Source organism: Pinus tabuliformis, chromosome 6 (assembly GCF_031772625.1).
Source record: "Pinus tabuliformis cultivar Carrire ecotype Pingquan chromosome 6, CPIR1, whole genome shotgun sequence".
Taxonomy (NCBI): Eukaryota; Viridiplantae; Streptophyta; class Pinopsida; order Pinales; family Pinaceae; genus Pinus; species Pinus tabuliformis.
This window is the reverse complement of record NC_142292.1, coordinates 1,588,530,684-1,588,551,435: the sequence shown is the minus strand read 5'-3', so window position 1 is coordinate 1,588,551,435 and position 20,752 is coordinate 1,588,530,684. Positions and strand designations below refer to the sequence as shown.

The following is a 20,752-nucleotide window of genomic DNA, read 5'->3' as shown; positions in this document are numbered from 1 at the left end:
AAATTCTTGTAGTGCATCTATTCAGTAAATCTAAAATATATTTGTATGCTGAAAATATTATTTAATGAAAAAACAGATTAGAAGGGCAGAAACTTAATATGTGCATGTCCTAGTTAGGGAAGGCCCTTGTATGCTGAAAATATTATTTAATGAAAAAAAACAAATTAGAAAGGCAGAAACCTATGTGTATATGTGTGTGTGATTGGCTCTATTGCTTCTGTTATTTTTATTTATTTACCTGTTAAAAATTTTAGTATTGTTTTTATTCAGTAGATCTACAATAAATTAATTTCCACCAGGATAATTTACTAGATAATCAATTGCTAGTAACCATGGTTGGTAACATTAACACATCAAGAATTTAATATAGAGTAGCATGGACTAATTCTATCATATATAATCATAACATGGCAACATAACCTACATACATTTAACATTTAATTTAATTGGGGCTTCATTTTTATAAACCTATACGTCTAGTTACAACATTTTCAAAATTCCATATTTCATCAACCAATATTTGAAGAACCCAATCAAACATAGCTCCATTAATATTAAGCACCCACTTCTCACCATGACTTGGGAGATCCACACCTATAATATTAAGCACTCACTTCTCACCACGACTTGGGAGATCCACACCTATATAGGATCAAAATCTCTGCCCAGTTGCAACATTATGCAAGAACAGCATGATCAATTTACACTTCATGTGTTTAGTATTTGCAATCACATCACAAAACACTAAAAACAAATGGTGGAAAATTGTTTAAGCTGAATTATAGACAAAGGCCAATTTACCTATGATTCCTAGTGACAAAAATGAAAAATTACACTTAGAAAAGTACATATATGCATTGAAGGGAGCACAGATCACAAAAGTTTGCAAGCAAAGGTAGCAATGACAATCGCTTTGTTTATCATAACCGTCTTGAGAGAAGACGTATTGTATTCCTTCCGACCCAAGCTTACTGATTAAGTTAACAAAGCCTCTAATCCATTTGTATGATCAATCTGTATCAATTATTTTCAGACCACCCAAGCACAATTAAACATAGATCGATGCTTATTAAGCACCCATTTCTCCCCACGGCTTGGACAGTCCAAACCTATATAGGATGAAAATTTCTACCCATTTGTAATGCTATACAAGAACATCAATACAACATATTTACACGTGTTTAGTACTTGCAATCACATCACAAAACACTTAAACCAAATGGTATCAAGTCATTTCAACCAATTTACAAACAAAGACATATCTATCTGTAACTCCCCGTGTCAACAAAAATCTTGACATTTAAATATCACACCTGGAGAAGTACATACATGAATTGAAGGGAGCACATCTCACAAAACACATCAAGAAAAGTTAGCAATTGCATTCTTTCGTTTATCATAACCATGTTGAGGTAATAAGACATTGTGTCCAAGACCAGAGATGACTGATGAAGATAACAAAGACTCATTCATTTGTATGACTTATTTTCAGACCACCCAATCCAAATCAAACAAATCTGCATGCATATCATGCTTCCATTTCTCACCATGGCCTCAGAGGTCAACACCTATATAGGACCAAAATCACTACCCAATTGTAACACTATGCAAGAACAACATAACAGATTTATGCTTCATGTGATTAGTACTTGAAATCACATTACAAAACACTAAAAATAAATGGTGGCAATTCATTCAAACCAATTTACAGATAAAGACAAATCCGTCTATAATTCCCTGTGACAACAAAATCCTAACAGTTAAATATTACACTTAGAGAAGTACATAAATGCATTAAGGGAGCACAAATCATAAAACTTTCCAACCAAAGCTGGCAATGACATTCCTTTTGTTTATCATAACCACCTCGAAAGAGGAAGACGTATAATGTGCCTGAAACCCAAGATGAATGAAGTCAACAAGACTCTAATTCATTTGTATGATCCGTATCACTTATTTTCAGACCACCCAAGCCCTGGTCTAGATACTTCACCCTGTGGTTCTTCATAGTCCCGTGCACTTCGTAGTGAAGCCTCAAAGTCAGTAGAATCAAGTGCAACTGGAAGAAAACTACGTATGTCATCAGTTGCTCCAAAACCACCTGCTCTTTGAACATCATCTTCAGTTATGGTTGCCTCTATATTGAAGTCTCCAACCAGCTTTTCTTGGGTGTCATGTTTTGTGGTGTCTTCTGTTTCTATCTCTGATGTTGGTTGTAGCTCATCTCCTATGTCTTTTCCATCGTTGTCCAATGCCCTTTCCTCAGAATTTGAGCTCCCTGGATCACTTGAGTTCTTAACTGCAGAAGTCAACAAATTAACAATAATTGAAGAGTTCTCAGCAGTCATCTAGCAAAACAGTTTGCAAGCCAATAAATACATGGTCAAATTATCCCATTGTCAGGCCATGCAAAAATTGATGCAATGTTCACATTAGAGTTCCGTAATCTATTGAGAAATTATGGTTTTTAAAGAACTTGTGTTAGAAATGATGTATTATCTATGTTGCACGGGTTCCCGCACCCAGGGGTGGGGTTCTCGAACCCGTCCCGGGTTCCCGCACCCAAGTACCGGATTCGGGTACGGGTTCTTCCCAGAAGAACCAAGTTCTTCCATGAAGAACTGGGTTCTTCAAAAAAAAAAATTGGGTTCTTTTCCTTTAATGGGTTCTTGGATTCTTGGGTTCTTCGGGTTGGGTTCTTTGGGTTCTTTTAAAGGCTTGCCAGAATGAATGTCACAATTTCTTGCTGTTTCGGATTGTCTGCAACATGAGCCACAACTGTCAGTGCACTTTTATACACTCAATTTGCCTCCTACAGCTGTGGCATAGTCCCTCCTCCTTGTTGTTGTCAAACGCTGAGCTGTAGGGCTTGATTCATGCCACTGTTTACACAAAACAGCTCACTGTTCACTAAGGAACAGACCTCGGCCTCCCTATGCAGACCCCTGTACCCAACCAAAGCCCTAAACAGAGATGACAATGCCACAAACTTACCTCTACTCAGCCCAAACTTGTTAAATTTTTAATTTTTTATACTATATACTATAATATGAGAAGTATACGTTTCAGTTCTTTTAACCTGAAATAGTTGCAATTAGATTAATAAAAGGCAGAAAATCTTCATCATTTTTTGCATTAATGAATGGCATTACATAAATGCATTCATACACTGAATATAGCTCTGTGCTATTCTTTACAATATAAACCGTTCAGTGAGAATGTATTTCAACTCAATCATCTACACAACATTCAAGCCAGTTCATTATCTACCCTCTAACAATGGTGTTGCTTGCCCTTGCAATGTAATTTCACCATGGATCAACAAAATCCAATTAAATGGTTCAGAATTTGTTCAGGGAAAAGTAAAACAGTTCATAGTATATATATTTTAATTTTTGAAAAATTGAATCATTACATTAACATATAAATTCTGTGGTTTTTTTTTAGGCTTGTGGCTACATTAAAGTATAAATTATGGCTGCTGGCAGCATACGCTGCTGTCCCACCAAATACACAAGGCAGCCCAATAAAATAAAGTTTAAAATGTTGAGTCTTTGAGAACTCAGAATACTTTAGGATTTTTGAGCGTACTCCTGAGTTTGTAGGAAACTTGGCTAGTGTATCTCAGTCAGCTGTGTGTGACAAAATCTGTCCCATATCATGATTCATGTTAATATGTAAACAATGAACAGTTTTTTGGTGATAAATTTTGAAATTTCAATGTCAATGTTGAATGTTCAATGATGTGCATGTTTAAATGATTATCATTAAAGTTTTCTTGTTTAAAGTTGAAAAAATATACAAATTCAAATTTCATATATATTATTAATTATAAATTATAAATTTATAAAATTTAATTATTAAAATTTAATATTATTATATTACCCGACGAACCCACGCACCTTGTTTCCAAAAATGCCGTCCCCGTCCCCGTTCCCGTCCCCGAACCCACGTTTCCTGGCAACATAGTGTATTATAGTGCATCATCAACCATAATAAAGGATCTGTGACTACATTGCTTCGTAAGTCATTTGGGACTACATTCATCAAAGGCTGTAGCACATTTATATCCATTAAAAGCTAGTTCATCTTGGGGGAAATTAAAGCAAAGGTTTATGATCATTAACCACTGGAACATCATTAGCCTCCAATTAAAGTTTCCAGGTTTTTATAAGGCCAAATTAAAAATGGGATACCTTTCCATGATTTCACTGGTCTTCCTACCATCTTCGGTAATCACTTTATTATTTTCCAAAAAACTGTCTTAATAGCCACAATACCTTTGTATGGATAAAAAAGGTCTAGATGGGTTACAAAGAGTCAATACCTATTACCAGCACATCAAACTATTTTTTCAAGAAATCAAAACTTATTTGATGCCTCAGTCCACATAAGCAATGTTATGAGAACTGGAACCGGGACCAGAAAGAAATCCAAGAAAAAAATGGTAGATGAAATTTTATATAAAATATTCAAAGTTTGATTAAAAATGTGTGCATTTAATATAAATCCAAACCATTAAACACCAAATGTCTAATTCTTTCTCTTGTATATAGCATCAAACAAGGGTGAATATGGAAAAATGACACCAAATGTGATACATCTGAACCACAATCATAAACATTGAGGCTCCAAATGGCCTCTAGAGTCCATAAACAATCATACAAAAGTCTACAACAAAATCAAACTACATAATCATCTGAGATGAGATTCTCTACATTCTCTGCATGGGTATGCTAAACATCTTGACTTGATGCCCCTGAAGGTCCAACACCAACATTTGTACCCCATGGCAGTGAAAACTGCGACAAGCCATCCAAGCAAAGTCCAACCATGATAGGAGGTATCACTGAATAGATGAAAATTCAGCTTTAGAGTAGTTATAGTGGCTACAAAATTGGCAAACTGACCGGTTTTATGTTGCACATCCTAGTTCTGACTGTTTCAGGACCAGTTGAAGGCAAAACAAAACCACAGCACTTACACAAACCGAACTGGTTAGTGCCAATTTGGTTTGACCAGTTCTGATAGCATTGCACATAAGCCTCATTATTATTCGAGCAACTTGAGCAATGGAGTTTCTCTCTTGAAAAAGCTGGCAACAAGTCTCCAGTAGAACTAGCCAAACTAAGGAAGCTTCCCAGCTCATTTATATTAATTTCTAAATGGCACTGCATTTTCTCATAAATTTTAGCTTTTTGAGGTCTATTGCAATGCCTTTGAAATAATAAATTGTGTGCCTTGTGAACTCAGCCTCCACCTTGATGAAGTTGTTGAATTTTTGTAGCTATGGTTGGTCTCCATAATTGTTATTTTAACCCTCCAAAATACAATCCGGGTGGAATTTCACTAAATGGTTTCTGGGTTCTTTAGAACTCATGTGCCTTGGCCTCTCCACCAATTTTCAAGGCTAGAGCACTTCTGATGCTACCAAAAACTAACACAATCATGAGTTCTTTACTCATGCACCTCAAAGTTTTGCAAGTACATCAAGGGGAAGCTCACTTCACATATATCTGAGGCATCAGGGAACAGGTTCGAGGATAGCCTTCTTTCTTTGAGAGCATTTTTCTTATCATAGTTAGAACCATATCGCGGAAGCATCAGACGTTGCTACATCTTAGATATCAAGAAAAGTCCTTTCATGGAAGACATATCGCTCTTAGAATCATATCGTATTGTTGTCCTCAGTCTACTCCCTCTAAACAGGAAGCTTCTTCAATCAACCAATGATACTACAATCTTTTCTCTGAGGTCTTGAGCTCTTGTCTGTTTCGTAAGTCATGGGATGGCTCTACCATCATTCACAATCCTTGATATAGAGGGCTTCATCCTCACATTCATCAGATGTAATTGCGACCATAGAATAAGAGAAAGAGCAATAATAGCCAAGTAAATAATCATAATGAAAGTGTACCTGGTGATGAGGCAGGACTGTCTTTCTTTTCTAGATGTAAAAGTGGCTCCTTCATTTTCATGTGCCAGCTCCCTCTTGAGGGAGCTAACCCTTCCTGCACTACTCTACATCTTGATGAATTTCACAATGGATCACATCCTTGTCCAAGAAGTTAGTGAAAGAAATAAAATACTCAAGTAGGGGGAATCACTAATAATCGAAAAGAATAAATTCACAAAGAAATGGCATGAGTCTTGAAAGTACTTATCTTTAATGTAGATTGGAGGAGGCTCACAACTCCCTCTTGATCTTGTCTCCCTCTTAGCCAGGAGGCATCATGGTCCATCGATCATATGTCAATATTGTCTTCAGAAGAGATGCATCCTCATGAATACCACTTGTATCCTTTATCTTCTTTCATCGGCAGCCAAGTCCAACCATCAATGTATACAATGACCATTGAATCTGCAGCATACCCTTCTCCTAGGGTTTCTTTAAATCTATTATGGGCTTCTCACCGATAATGCCATACTAGGGTTTTTCTGAAATTGTCAGGTACCTGAATAATTGAATGGATTTTAACTAATCATAACATATCAAGCCCCTTTTTATATCAAGGCCACTCCTAGGGTTTCTCCCAAACCCTAGCTTCTATTTGCAAAACAAAGGGTTTCCTTTAAGCCCTAGCATTCTATAGGTCTTTGCCATTGTAAGAACTATAAATTCAGAGTTTAACAAGGTCTAACAAATTCATATTCAGTAAATTGTGAAGCTTTTCAATTCGATATTTAACAGAGTTTATCAATAGTCTACTCACAAATATAAAATAAATATATACAAATTATATATTCTTCTATTGAGTACCAACCTATCTGCTCTGTCGTGACTCTTGCTCCTGCTCCTGCTGCGTTACCAAAAGACCGAAACCACCCAGCCAAACTGAGTAGAACCTCGCTGCTCAGTCCAGTAAGCTTCTCAGTTGAGGCAGACTATTCCCCCGTGCCCAGAACCTCAGAACAATCTGTGCTCTTCCTTCCTGTCGATAATTTCAGTTTATGATCCTTTTCCTCCTTCAGTTCTTCCGTTCGTTTCTTTCTTTCTCGTTAAATTCTTCCTTCTGGTTTATAAACTGATTCTTGGTGGTGGTCGTCCTTCCTCCAACATCCACCACTTCATTTCCTCACAACACCCTTCCCATGTCGTGTTATGTATATTTCTTTTTAAAAATATATTGATTTTTAATTAACATTCCTTTTTCTGATTTTATATAAAGGTTAAACTTACATTAAAATACTTTATCATTAGTTATATTTTTATTATTTTATTAATTTGATTAATATAATTTATTTAATATTATTTTTATAAATAGGTAGTTACAGCCATCTTCATCTCTTTTACTTTACTTGAACCATGTACTCCAACATAAGTGTCTTCACCAGGGTGATCTCAATGACTTTTCTTCAGCCCAGCTCTAATACCATGTTAATTTTTCTTAGGGATACATTGTTCTATGTTGTAGATAATTGCATTTAAACAATTTCAATATTTATTTATTACATTCACCCCATCACATCATTATCAACATTAGCAATTATGTAGAGAGAACAATAAAAAGCAGAACATAAAAGATCAACAAAAGAAAAGCATGCACAATAGAGACACGAGATTTGGTTGGAGACTAGGGAAAACACCCACAAGAGGGAAAACCTGGAATTCAATTCTTCTTCTTCTATTAGATATTCATCAATTGTTCAGTTGAGATACAAAGTACATCCATAGTGAGAGGCACCATTACATCAAGCCTCTCAAAGGCCAATCCAAGTCAGTTCACAACTTTGTTTGTGAAGTGAACGTTCTAACCTCCGTAAGCAAATAAGTCCAAGAGAGCTGCTAACACATCTCTGTCATCTGTATCTGTCAAGAATAAGATGAGAGCACTAACATATACATCACGGTTATGGATAGTCTTTCTGTACTGGCATATATACTATCACAACTAACATATGTTGCCATAGACAAGGGTACACATCAGGGTCACTGTCATTACAGTCACCATGGTCACTGTTATACATTCATGACAGATAAATCACTGTCATATGAAGGTTCATTGCCACACAAGCACTACCTTAAAGGGACAGCCACATAGAGCATACTCCCATACTGAAGATATCACTTTCCATCATAATGCCAAACATCATTATCATGTCTTACATCACTGTAGATATTACACACCACTATACATGCAATACTTTCACTGTTATAGTCAACTGTTTACAGTTATGGCTTCAAATCAAGGGCACGGTTGTATATATACCTTGTGCCGTCTATATTGGTATCACATCTATCATAAACTATGGTCAAAGGTATCTCACAGAAAGTAATGTAAGCCATACTAATCACTGTAAATAATATGACACATACCAACTAAGAGATCGAGCCACAGTTTGTAAGGAGCGATGTCATACATCCAAAGTATTTGACATTCAATGCCATTGTGTGTTCGTTATGCAAGCCAATGTATGAAGCTATATGAATCATATATCATCTGCCATAGTTTGTCTTCCAAGCGAACCATATTATGGAGCTATACAAATCATAGTTTGTCTGCCATGGAGTTATTCAAATTAGAGTTTGTCTGCCATAAGAGCCACAATATGGAGCTATACAAATCAATGTTTGCCTGCCATAAGAGCCACAATATGGAGCTATACAAATCAAAGTTTGTCTGCCATAAGAGCCACAATATGGAGCTATACAAATCAAAGTTTGTCTGCCATAGAGCTATACAAATCAGAGTTTGTCTGCCATATAGCCACAGTATGGAGCTATACAAATCAGAGCTTGTCTGCCATAGAGCTATACAAATCAAAGTTTGTCTGCCATAGAGCATTACAAAGAATACAACCCAATCTGCAGAGAGTGCCATACGATGCATATGCTGGATACTAAGATATAGATCGAACCATTGAGACAATGAATGCTACATGGATAAGATTTGAATCATGGAAAGAATGCATCCAGAATGTGATGTGATGCCCAGAAATGTGAGGCAAAGAGCAAACCATACTTCATGTATTGCGAGACAAAGATCGAGCCAATACTTCACCGTAGAGAACGAACCAATACTCACTGTAATGTGAGACAGAGATCAACCAAATACAAAAGAGCGAGCCTTAAACAATGAGACAATGGAGAAGAGCGAGCCTCAGAACTATAATACAAATCATAAGGGTAAATGATGCCTCTGCCATATGTTATACAAGCCATAGCAAGAGCGATGCTTCATCTAACTGCGTGCCACACATACGGACATTGTTTGTAAAGATAGACCGTGCTTTCAATAATCCAAATGAGCCATATTTATACAAATCAATCGGGTGCCTTTGTTTAAGGCCGACTTTGAATTTTTGAGGGAATAACATGTATTTGAATTTCTGCTTAAAATAATAATAAAATTTAAATATATGCTCCAAAAACTTTAATAATTTCTTGCCCATGATATTATACAATTAATATTTCTCTTTGGCAGATGGGGTTCCTTTGGGGCATTAGGGTTTCCCTTTGCGAAAATTCATACCAAAGCTACCCAATTTTCAACAAACAACACCTAGAAGTCCAAGAATAGTGTGCTTTTAAAACACCACCGACAATGAATGGATTTCATACTCCAAAAACTATATTTCTCCTCAACATTCATAGTTGGTGTCCTAGGTGTTGTTCTTAATTGCTTCATTCTTTCTTGGCAGAATTAGTGAAAGAGTTTGTGACCAGCTAGCCCTTGCTTTGCCATGAATCCTCTGCTTTGAAATTAATGACAAATGTCTCAACAGCTAATCCTTTCCTGCAACCTGAATGTGCATTGTGGAGTAATCGGTGATCAATTTCATGGACTTTTGCCCAATAGCTATCTCAAGCATACGACTCTCATTGGTGTCCTTGAGGACATGTTGGGAGTGCACTGGTGAGGAAGGCAGTTGGAGGACAAGATCTCGACAACCAAGCTGCTTGTCACAACAATCAAATTCAAAAGGGTCAACCAAAGGTGGCTCTTCATGTTCAAAACTCATGCGACCTAAATATGACTAAGGGACGATCAAAGAAAGATCTATGTAAGGCTCAAATACATCAACAATCATATCTTCCTAATTACATGAAATGCAAGGGAGGACAAGGTCATTATTAACATCATCATCGGTATCATAAATCGGATCCTTGTCAAAATGATGGCCACTCATATCCCACTTCCCTTCTTCAATATGCAGGAAATCACAAATGTCAATCTCTAGGGAATTCATGGGTTCAACCTTTTCAAAGTCTTCGGAAAGTGAATCATCAAACTTAACATCCATGAAAAGGGTGGAGTCTGCCTCAACTCCACTTGCCAAGGTATCATCTTCAGCGGGCTCCTCACCATGCTAATTTCCTAGGTTATCTTCAAGGTTACTTTCATTGTTTTCATCTTGATGATCCAAAAGGGACTCTTCCTTATGCTCATGGTATTCTTCTTGATCACAAGAAAAATCACTACTCAGATCATGGTCTTTTTTTTCAAATTCCTTAATATGATTGAGGCGGCCTCCCTCTTGGAGGGCTACGGCCAAATTTTGAAGAACAAGTTCAAAATGACACATTGGCCCCCAATACTCAAGAAATTTTTCAATGAATACCTTAATGGAAGGGATGCTTTTAGGTCTACAAGAAAATTTAAGCCAATCTCTTTGATCAACCCCAAAGGAATTAATGAAAAAACTCACGAGAGAATCCTCATGAGCCATGTTGATCTCTTAAGTATACTTGATAAATTTGGCATCATGGTCCATGGTCAACATCGAATTTTGGAACAGTTTTCATATAATTTGTATCCTACCAATTTGGATATCTAGGAATATCCTTGACATCCAAAGCAAATCTCATGTAGATCCCAAGGAGCCATTGCCTTGAGTCTTGCATAACAATCATATGGGGAGTTGTCAAGGTGAATTCAAAATGCCTTAAAAGATGCTTGCTTCACTCTACAAGCATGGAAACCTTTTAAGCTCAATAAAGAACTAGGGCTTCGTTCTTCCAATGGAGTCGCTAGATGAGCAGATTTATCCTTGTCTATGGGATAAGCTCAATCAAAGAAATGAAGCATTAAACTTCATATTACTCAAATCCTCCCTGACAACAGCGCCAGAAGATATTGCCTCAAAATCTAGTTGGTCTTATGAGGGGAGCTCACAAGACAAGCATAATGAGGTGTGGCCCACTGCCACCACAATTACTACCTCCTATTGTTTAGTGGATTTGCACCCCAAGGGAGGCTTCCCTATGTTAGGTCACCTAAGGGATATATCTAGTCCAAAGGGTAAAGGTGACAAAATAGGCTAAGGAGAAATACTCTTCTTAGGAAGAAAGCTCAACTAGCACAATATGGGTAATATGCATTCTCCAAGAGGCCTAAATATGGCACAAAGTGACCTAGGGTTCAAGAATAAGCAAGGCCAACGACCTTATCTAAGATCACAAGACCAAAAAAAGGCTTGGAATAGACAAGTATTATCAATTTTAGACATGAAAAGCCTTCAACAAGCCTCATATTGAAGCCTAGGGCAAAACTAGGGTTTCGCTAAGGCACAATTTACTTAGGGCAAAGGACATCATCCCTAGAATGGATAAATTAGCCACGCAAAAAGGATGGTTTTGAGGCAAATACCTCAAAACCAAGTGTTGAATCCCTCCACTAAGCAATGTGAGCAGTCCTAGTTGAAATTGATGCCCTAACCCTGGCTAGTGGCTTTCCTCAAGAGGTCGAAATTTAGGTTTGGGGTAGAAAAGTGAAGCTTAATAAGTTTTTTATTTGATCAACAATGTGGACAAGGCCAATGCCTTAACCTTGGGTGATGGAGTCTATGGGATCCCTAACTTAGGAGAAAAACACTAAACCCTAACAAGGAGTAAGGGAATGTGAAACCATGGGTTTGAAACCCTAGCTATCATTTTGTGAGGGAGCAAGTCAATGAGGAAAGCTAGTTGAAAGATTCACTCATGGAATTATCACACAAATTCTATAGTGGGTAATGCATACAATATTATTGCTAAGATTCCATAGAATAATTTTCAACAATAACTAGCACATAAAAACCCTAGACAATTAACCATTCCATGCAATAGCCACAAAATATAAAGATTTATCAAATACAAGGAAAACTTACAAGATAGAATGCATGAATCAATCCTTTATTGCTCCAAAATGACATCTCCAATACCAAAGAATAGCTCCATAAGCAAAAATCCTCAATAGATCACATCTCCACAAGATACAAGGTGAATTTCATCTAAGTCGAAATCTCTAAGAGGGTCGAAAATGATCCACAAGTGATAATCCAAATGAATTGAAACTAACCTCTATTTATATGAGGTTTAGCTCTCCTAATTTAGCCTAATGAAGCCCCTAAAAACAAGTTTGACATTAAATGAACTTGGGTTACAAGCCAACCCATTAGCTAATGACAAAATAAACCACTTTAGCCCACACGTGAGTCACAACCTCTCTAAATGGTGACATCATGCCTAATTAAGGCTCCAAATGCCATGCCAAGGAGTGTTGAGGTGCCAAAACGTGTGGAAATGTTGGTGTCATACAAAGGAGAGTCCTCAAATCCTCCTTTGGGGTCCCAAGTGCAGCGCGGGTGCCATCAAGTGGTCTCCATTGTTCTCCAACTATCAAATAAGGCCACCTTCTCTCCAACGTTAGGGCTTCTTCTGGTGTAACAAGCCCTCCCTAGTCTCTCAATGGGAGACCATCCTCATTTGGACTCTAAATCAGCTCTTGCCCATCAGGTTGTGTCAAAGCCAGCTTGGGTGCATACTGGGTCCACTAGTGTCATCATGAAGAATCCTCAAAGCAAGGTCATAGTTGACTAGTGTCCTGGATCCTAGAGATACTTTGGGACATGTGTCATTTGCTAGTGTTGTCACGAGGCTCCAGTCTCTCAACGCTGGATCCTAGAGATACTTTGGGACATGTGTCATTTGCTAGTGTTGTCACGAGGCTCCAGTCTCTCAACGCTACATCTGCTAAAGCCACGTACTTCTCTGAAAGGATTGGGTACATGTGGAGTGACAGTCAAATGCTTGTTCTGCTGTGAACCATCTAACAAAAACATGGATTCTAGTGAAAGAAACCATCCATTAGAGACTAAGATAAATAATGCATCTAAGTGAAACAAACTTGAATGTTAAGGGCATATTAATACTTCAAACGAAGATCACCTTCCAAAATCAGGACCAAGTCATTGCAAAGATTTTTTCTCCCTTGGTAGGTGGTTATGGTCAACCCTATTAGGCATTTCCAGCCCTCAAGGGGAAGTGACAGTTCCTTGGTCCATCCTCCAATTGATAAGTGTTACTGTATGATAATGTGGTAGTGGAGAGGAAAAGGCTTCGCAGTCAAGTGCCATGGTCAAAGGGACCAGCTGATGGGGGTGTCCACATCCTGAGTGTATGGATGTGAGGGAACATTCGTGGATGCATGAGTTATAAACTTGGCTTAATTTTTCCACCCCTCTTGTGCACTTTTTACTTCTTCTTGATTATTCTTTGTATTACTGCATATAGCTCAAGGGTTAGAGATTATTTTTTATGATGTGGCGGTTTTATTACCCTTTAAGATGAGTCATTTCAATTTTCATCACTCATCAAGGTTGGGACATGTAAGGTTGCTTGCAATATATTTGGTCACAAAACTATTAATTGCAATAGGAGACAGAAATATTATGATTCCTCTGCTCCGTTTTCTGGTTATGTAAAATGTTATACTTGTAACAAGTTTGGACATGTAGCAAAAGAATGCAGGAACAAGTCAATGGATCTCCACAAACAACATGGCAAACAACCAAATAAGAATATTGTTACCAAAATACTTGAGAAAGATGGATCCACCAGCACTTCTCATATTAAGCAAAAGGAAGAAGAACAAATAAGGTGTGGCCTTGCTCTTTGCTCATTTGAAGATAAAGATGAATGGTACATAGAGAGCGGATGCTCTCATCACATGACTAGAGATAAGAACAAGTTTGAATCTCTCAAAAAAACAAAGATGGTAAAGTTATGATGGATCCACCAGCACTTCTCATGTTAAGCAAAAGGAAGAAGAACAAATAAGGTGTGGCCTTGCTCTTTGCTCATTTGAAGATGAAGATGAATGGTACATAGACAGTGGATGCTCTCATCACATGACTAGAGATAAGAACAAGTTTGAATCTCTCAAGAAAAACAAAGATGGTAAAGTTATTCTTGGAAATAGTGCTCCGCAAAAGTTCTAGGAAAAGGTAGAGCCAATCTTGATAAGTATACAAAAGTAGTTGATGCATTATTAGTTCAAGGGCTAAAGCAGAATATTCTAAGTGTAGGTCAAATAGCTGATAAAGGACATATAATTGTGTTTACATCAACTAAATGCAAGGTTATAGAAGAAGAAATTGGAAAGGTTATAGAAAGAGGATACAGAAATCCAGACAAATTATATGTGCTAGTAAAGAAGAATTCAGGCAAAAATAAGAGGTATAGTTCCTCTTCTTCAGATTCAGAGTAAAAGAAGATGGTCCCCACTACAGTCTATTTTACTTAATGCATTCTTTTAACAGTCACTGCAGAAGTGAATGTGAGGTACATAACCTCATGAAGAGCAGGTGATGATTATCTGGTCCACAGGATCGGTGGTGTATGATCTCAGGGGGAGCCATGCATATGTATCTAAATGATGATTCCCTATTTTGGTTTGATATTCTTTTGAAGATATTTATGGTATTGACATTGCATCTAATGAAGTAACAGTGAACAGGAAAAGACAGGACAAGTTCAGGGGAGCATCTGCTATGTTTCTAATAGTTCATTGTTGGCATTATGGTTTTGTTGCATGATGGGTTTATGATAAGTACATATCATCGTTGATATATGGTTGTTATTGTTGTTGCCTCTGAAGATACATATGTTGTTGTCATGAGTTATCAATGATGCATAGATTGCTTGTTGTGAAGTTATGGATGATGCCTATATGCTGCTTGAGTTGCATATTCTTGTGATTGTTAAAGCTTGAAAATATGTATGTTATGATCACTAAAGATGTTGGTTAATAATGTTGTTGATCAGATTTGTGATCACTGAAGATTCTCTCTGTTTTCACATATGTTATTGATGCATGCTCATGCTGCCTATGGTGTTTGATATTGCTACTTAAGGATTGTAGCTCTTCCTATATATGGAGAGAGTGTGCTAACCTTGATGACATGAGGTCAAGGGGATGAGCAGCTGCCAAAACTTTATTGTACTATCTTATGCTTTTGCTACAGTTAATTGATGATGCTTTGAAGTACTGCACATTTGGTCACATGTTGATGATGTTGGAGAGATTGATGCTACTTTGTCATATCTTACTTTACTACTTGACGATGAGGACATTCATATTGTTGTCATTATGACATTTGTGTTGCTGCTATCAGATGATTATGTTACAGATTCTTATATGGTGCATGGTGGTTACTGATGACTATTGTGGTCTTGCTATCTCATTGTTGAGGTCCCTGTTTTTGGTTATAAGCGTCATATATATCTCTTGATCTAAAGGTCATGAAAAGATCCATGTTATAATCATTGTAAAATTCAGTCATGTATGGACTATACTAGAATCAAGTCGTGTCTTGTATGTAATCCCATTATGTTGGGGCATTGATGTAAAATTTGGGGCCAATATGTAAACCCACTATGTTGGGTGGTTGATGTAATCATGAGAGCATAGAGTCATTGGTCATAGGAAAGGTCATATTTGTTTGAGTCATAAAGTCTTGTACTTTTCTTGTATATCTTTATAAGGTCTAGCATATGCCTAAGGGGAGCATGGTCAATATGCAGATTCCATTAGACCTATAGCAATCAACTCTACAAGTGAAGGACTTGATTCAGCCTGGTTCATCCCTTTGCCCTTGATCTCAAAGGGGGAGAGAAGCTTGGTGTTTGGAGAAAGGTACTTGGAGAGAATTCTTGGTATTTGCAATCGTGTTTGCAAGTATTTGCAGATGGTGTCCAAACACCAAAGTGGTTGCCATCAAGTCCAAAGGGGGAGATTGTTGGCATTATGGCTAATGTGTTGTCCTTGATGGAAACCTACTTGATAAAGATGTACTTGATGTCAACATTGATGATTGTGGAACTAATGCAGATTGGTATAGATGGTACAGATGTTATGGGCAAAGAAATGTGTTGAAGAATCTAGGGCACCTGAGTTATAATGAGATTCTTCTAGCAATGATAACAATTTGTGAAGTACTCTTACTTTTCTTGCTAACACAATCTTCTTCTTATTATTATTAGTGTATGTTCTCTTACTTCATCAAACATTTACCAAAATACAAGAGACAAGAACACAAGATGTTGGCTCTCAGCCAGGGCAAAACCTCTGTCTCTTAGAGAGGAAAACCCTTCTTGAAATTTCTCTTATTGAAGATTTTATTGATAAATTCCAAACCCTAGACCCTTGACAAGAAGATCCTCCAAGCACAAGTCAAGCCTTTGTCCTTCTTCTTCCGGCACTTCATCCTCCTTCTTCCGGCACTTCGTTCTTCTTCCGGCAACTAATAGCAGCCCTAGTTATGCTTGCACTAGAAGAGATATTTTTCTTTGTTCCTTAGTAGACTCCTTCCTTTATGAAGAGTACCTTATCCCTCTTACAATTGAGCTCTTCCTTGAGATATAGTTGCATGTCTGATATAACAGCAATGTGGCCCTATTTCTTCGTACGTGTGAGGGGATTCCTTCAAGAAACTAAAGGCTAGATTGCTCTCCTTCCTTCGCTTGTGTGGTCTTCTTCTTCGCTTGAGTGAGAGGCCTAATAGGCACTCCTTTCTTAGCCCAACCAACAAACTTTTATGACTGTAATAGGAGGGTTGTTATGACAGCAGAGAGAGCCTCCTTTTCTTCGCACGTGTGATTGTAATAGGCCCTAAGACAGCCCTATTAACTTCGGTTTTCTTCCTTCCTTCTTCGTTGCACTAGAGGCTCCTTCTTCATCCTTTTTCGCACCCTATACTTGTCCTTTTCCTTCGCTGATTTTAGAGGTGAATTGCGTTACTTTGGAGGGGTGGAATGACCCTTATATATAGAGGTATGCTCCTTCTTTAGGCCGACTTGATTTCTATGCTTCGGATTGCTTCCTTTTGTGATGTCATTGCATGGTGACTTGGTTTGGAGGTATTTCTTGGACTCTCATACATAAATATACATGGTGTAACATGCCCTTAAGGGTCTTCAACATTTCTTTTGACCCTTTGACTTCCCTATAACACTTTGACATGTGTTAGACCTATGCAATGAACAAGAAACCCATTGATATAAATAACAAAAATAATATTTCTTTTCTTTTATAAATACAAAGATCAAAATTACATTTATGAAGACCGAACCAGTTACACTTTCTTCAACAAAATGATAGTACAGTGACAAATGGATGACAAAAGTAAAGTTTGAGAATGTATACGCGGGTCCTAAGAAGAAGGGTCGCATGCATACGCAGGTATTGTAAGTGAAAGTCGTGTACAGAATCTAAACCATCGTAATTTGGATACTAGGGGTCATTACCATGGTATTACACTTTCTTCAACAAAATGACAGTACAGTGACAGATGGATGACAAAAGTAAAGTTTGAGAATGTATATGCGGGTCCTATGAAGAAGGGTCGCGTGCATACACAGGTATTGTAAGTGAAATTCGTGTGCAGAATCTGAACCATGGTAATTTGGATACTAGGGGTCATTACCATGGTATTGTGTTGAAGAATCTAGGGCATGCATAATTATAATGATTCTTCGATACATGATAACAATTTGTGAAGTATTTAAACAATTTTCTTAACTTGATGTTTACTTCATTATTAGCATGTATATGTTAACTTCATCAAACTGCTATCAAAACAAAAGAGAAAAGAACACAAATGTTTTGGCTTTCTGCCAGGGCCGAAAACTCTCCCTCTTGGAGAGGAAAACCCATGCGTAAATTCTTCTTATAGAGAGTGACAAATACCAAGACCATGACCCTTGACATAGCTAGCCTCTCCAAGACCAAGACATCTTATCCTCTTCCTAGCTAAGATCATCAAGACTGTTGCACTGTTGAAGTCATCTCTGTTGTATCACTGAGATCTTCATCATAGCCTCTATATTTCAGAGATCTCTTGTCTCCATTGAGATCTTCACTGTGATCTTCCTTGATCAATGTACCGAGGGCATTATTTTTTCGAGGGTGAGTTCTTTGAACAAACCTGTGGTGTTGCCATGGGCTCACCCCTATCCCTTATTGTTGCGAATCTTTTTATGGAAGATTTCGAAACCAAAACTTTAGCCTCAGCCCGTCTCCTACCCAAGCTATGGAAAAGGTATGTTGATGACACTAATGTCATCTGGTCCCATGGCCAAGAGGAGTTGGATCTCTTCTTCAATCACCTCAACTGTCAATCCTCTGCCATTAAGTTCACCATGGAAAAAGAAGTCAATGGTTGCCTCCCCTTCCTGGATATTCTTATTTCTAAGAATAAGGACGGTTCCCTCTCCCACTCAGTGTTCCGAAAGAAAACGCATACTGAGCAGTATCTTCATGTCGATTCCCATCATTTCCCCGCTCAGAAATTGGGGGTTCTTAACACCCTCGCTACTCGTGCCCTTAGGATTTCTGATAATAAGAGCTTCGATAAGGAGAAATCCCATCTCCTTAATGTCTTTGTGGAGAATGGCTATAGTAGGCGCCTAGGTCAGAAGGCTTTCCTTAAAGCCTCTAAAAATTCAGTAATTAAAAAGGAACCTAAAGAATGCCTGCTAGGTGTCCATCTTCCCTATGTCCAGGGAACCACAAACAAGATTGCTCGGATCCTTAAGAAGTATAATATTCCCTCAACCTTTAGGCCCCTCAACACCATTCATAAATCCCTCCTATCGATGAAAGATCCCATTGACCCTAAGGACATGAAGGATGTCTACTTGATCCCTTGTTCTTGTGGGACCCCCTATATCGAGGAAACAAGACGCTCCATCCATCAAAGGATAAATGAACATGCAACCGACCTAAGACATGGGAGAACCAAGTCTTCAGCGTTAGCAGAGCATGCGGAAAAGACCAAGCATCATGTCTGTATTGAGGAGGCCAAGGTTATTACCAAGGTTGCGCAGTTCCATCACCGTAAATTCAAGGAAGCGATTGAAATTGAAAAAAGGCCTAACAATCTCAATAGAGATGACGGCTGGAAGATCAGTCGTTGTTGGATCCCTGCCCTTTCTTCTTAGTCTTGCCGAGGTTTCCCCATAATTTCCTGGTTCTTTCTCCTTAGAGCTGTCTTTTCCATCCTCCTAGGATTTCTCCTTTGGTTAAGTTTTTTACTTATTGTCCTGTTCTTGTCCTTCTTGTATTTAAAAAAATATTGTCGCTCGTCCTAATCAAATTTTATTAGTATTATTAATCCTATTTGTTATTAAGCTTCTACCTTTACCATATAAATAAAATAAAAATAAAAATAAAAATTAATTTTAACCAATACCCATAAATAATTTATTAATTCCATTAAATCATTATTATTAAAAACCCTTTACTTATCCCTAGGGATTTAAACGATTAAATAAATTAACAAGTAATTAAATAAATTAATTCAAAAAAATATATATATATATATATATATATAATAAAAAAATAGTAATAAATAAATAAAAATAAAATAAAATAAAATTATATATATTTCTAATATATAAACCCCCTTTTACTTATCCCTAGCGATTCAATTGACTAAATAAATTAGAATTAGGTAATTTAATATATAAATAAAATAAAATTGTATAACATTCTATTATATAAAAAAAACCCCTATACTTATCCCCAGTAGTTATATGATTAAATAAATTAAAAAGGAATTAAATTAAGTAATTTAATAACCTAAGTAAAATATATTAATAAAATAAAATAGAATAACTAATATATTATAATTAGTTATTAGAAGAAAATTATTTATAATTATTCTATTACTATAAGTTAGTACCTTTGACTTATTAACATTTTAATATTATTATATAATCTAGCCGTTTTATGTAGCCCTTGATGGTCAACTTAGTCAACCTAGCCGTGTGGAAGATCTGCTCTCCCTATTTAATTAGCAGCCATGATTTGACTCCTCAACTTGTCCTGACGATGAACCACACTAATTGGTTCGAAACGCGTCAACAAAGGTTTTCTACATGTGATTTACGCCGAAACTCCTCTTACAAAAAAAAAAGGCATTATTGTTGTTATACCATACTTGAATCATCACTGAACCTTAGCTAGAGATATCATCATGAGGGTTGATTGTGAACAACAAAGGGTATATGTTAGAACAGAAGTTCTGAGACAATGATACTGAGGCCATATGAGGACAGTCAGAATTCGAGGTTCTTTCCATCACATACATACATCCTTTGTCATGGAATAGGTTCACTGAGGATGTGATATACATATATATCAATATGCCGAGATCAAACATGAAGTCGAGACTACAATAGATGCACAGTCCTCTTCGTCCATCCGAGATCTATACGTGTGAGATCACTGCGTCATTAAATATATATTCTCCTTCAGGTATGCCGAGATATTTAGCCCAGAACGTATGACAATGCTACGTTCTCTGAGATCAGGTCATGAGTTGCTCTTTCTAGCCATTCAAGATCTAGTCTGTCTGCCCTTAAACCCATCTGAGGTGCAGACATACCTTTGATCTCTTGACTGCGGCTCTTCCATGTGATTGCGGCTCTTCACTGTGGCTACCATCTACTACAGCTCCTCTTCTATGTCTGCGGCTCCATCTCACT

General features: G+C 37.3%; 1 protein-coding gene across 2 annotated transcripts in view; it reads right to left on the bottom strand.

The window, feature by feature from the left end:
* Window positions 1–1,362: 1,362 nt before the first annotated feature.
* The window catches only part of LOC149264889 (uncharacterized), an 89,146-nt gene continuing 69,756 nt past the window's right edge, over window positions 1,363–20,752 (bottom strand). For both annotated transcript variants that reach the window (XM_089429029.1, XM_089429030.1), the window contains exon 3: window positions 1,363–2,299. In XM_089429029.1, the coding sequence (XP_089285155.1) occupies window positions 1,950–2,299 (350 nt within the window). In that variant the 3' untranslated portion in view covers window positions 1,363–1,949. The remainder of the gene's footprint in view (window positions 2,300–20,752) is intronic.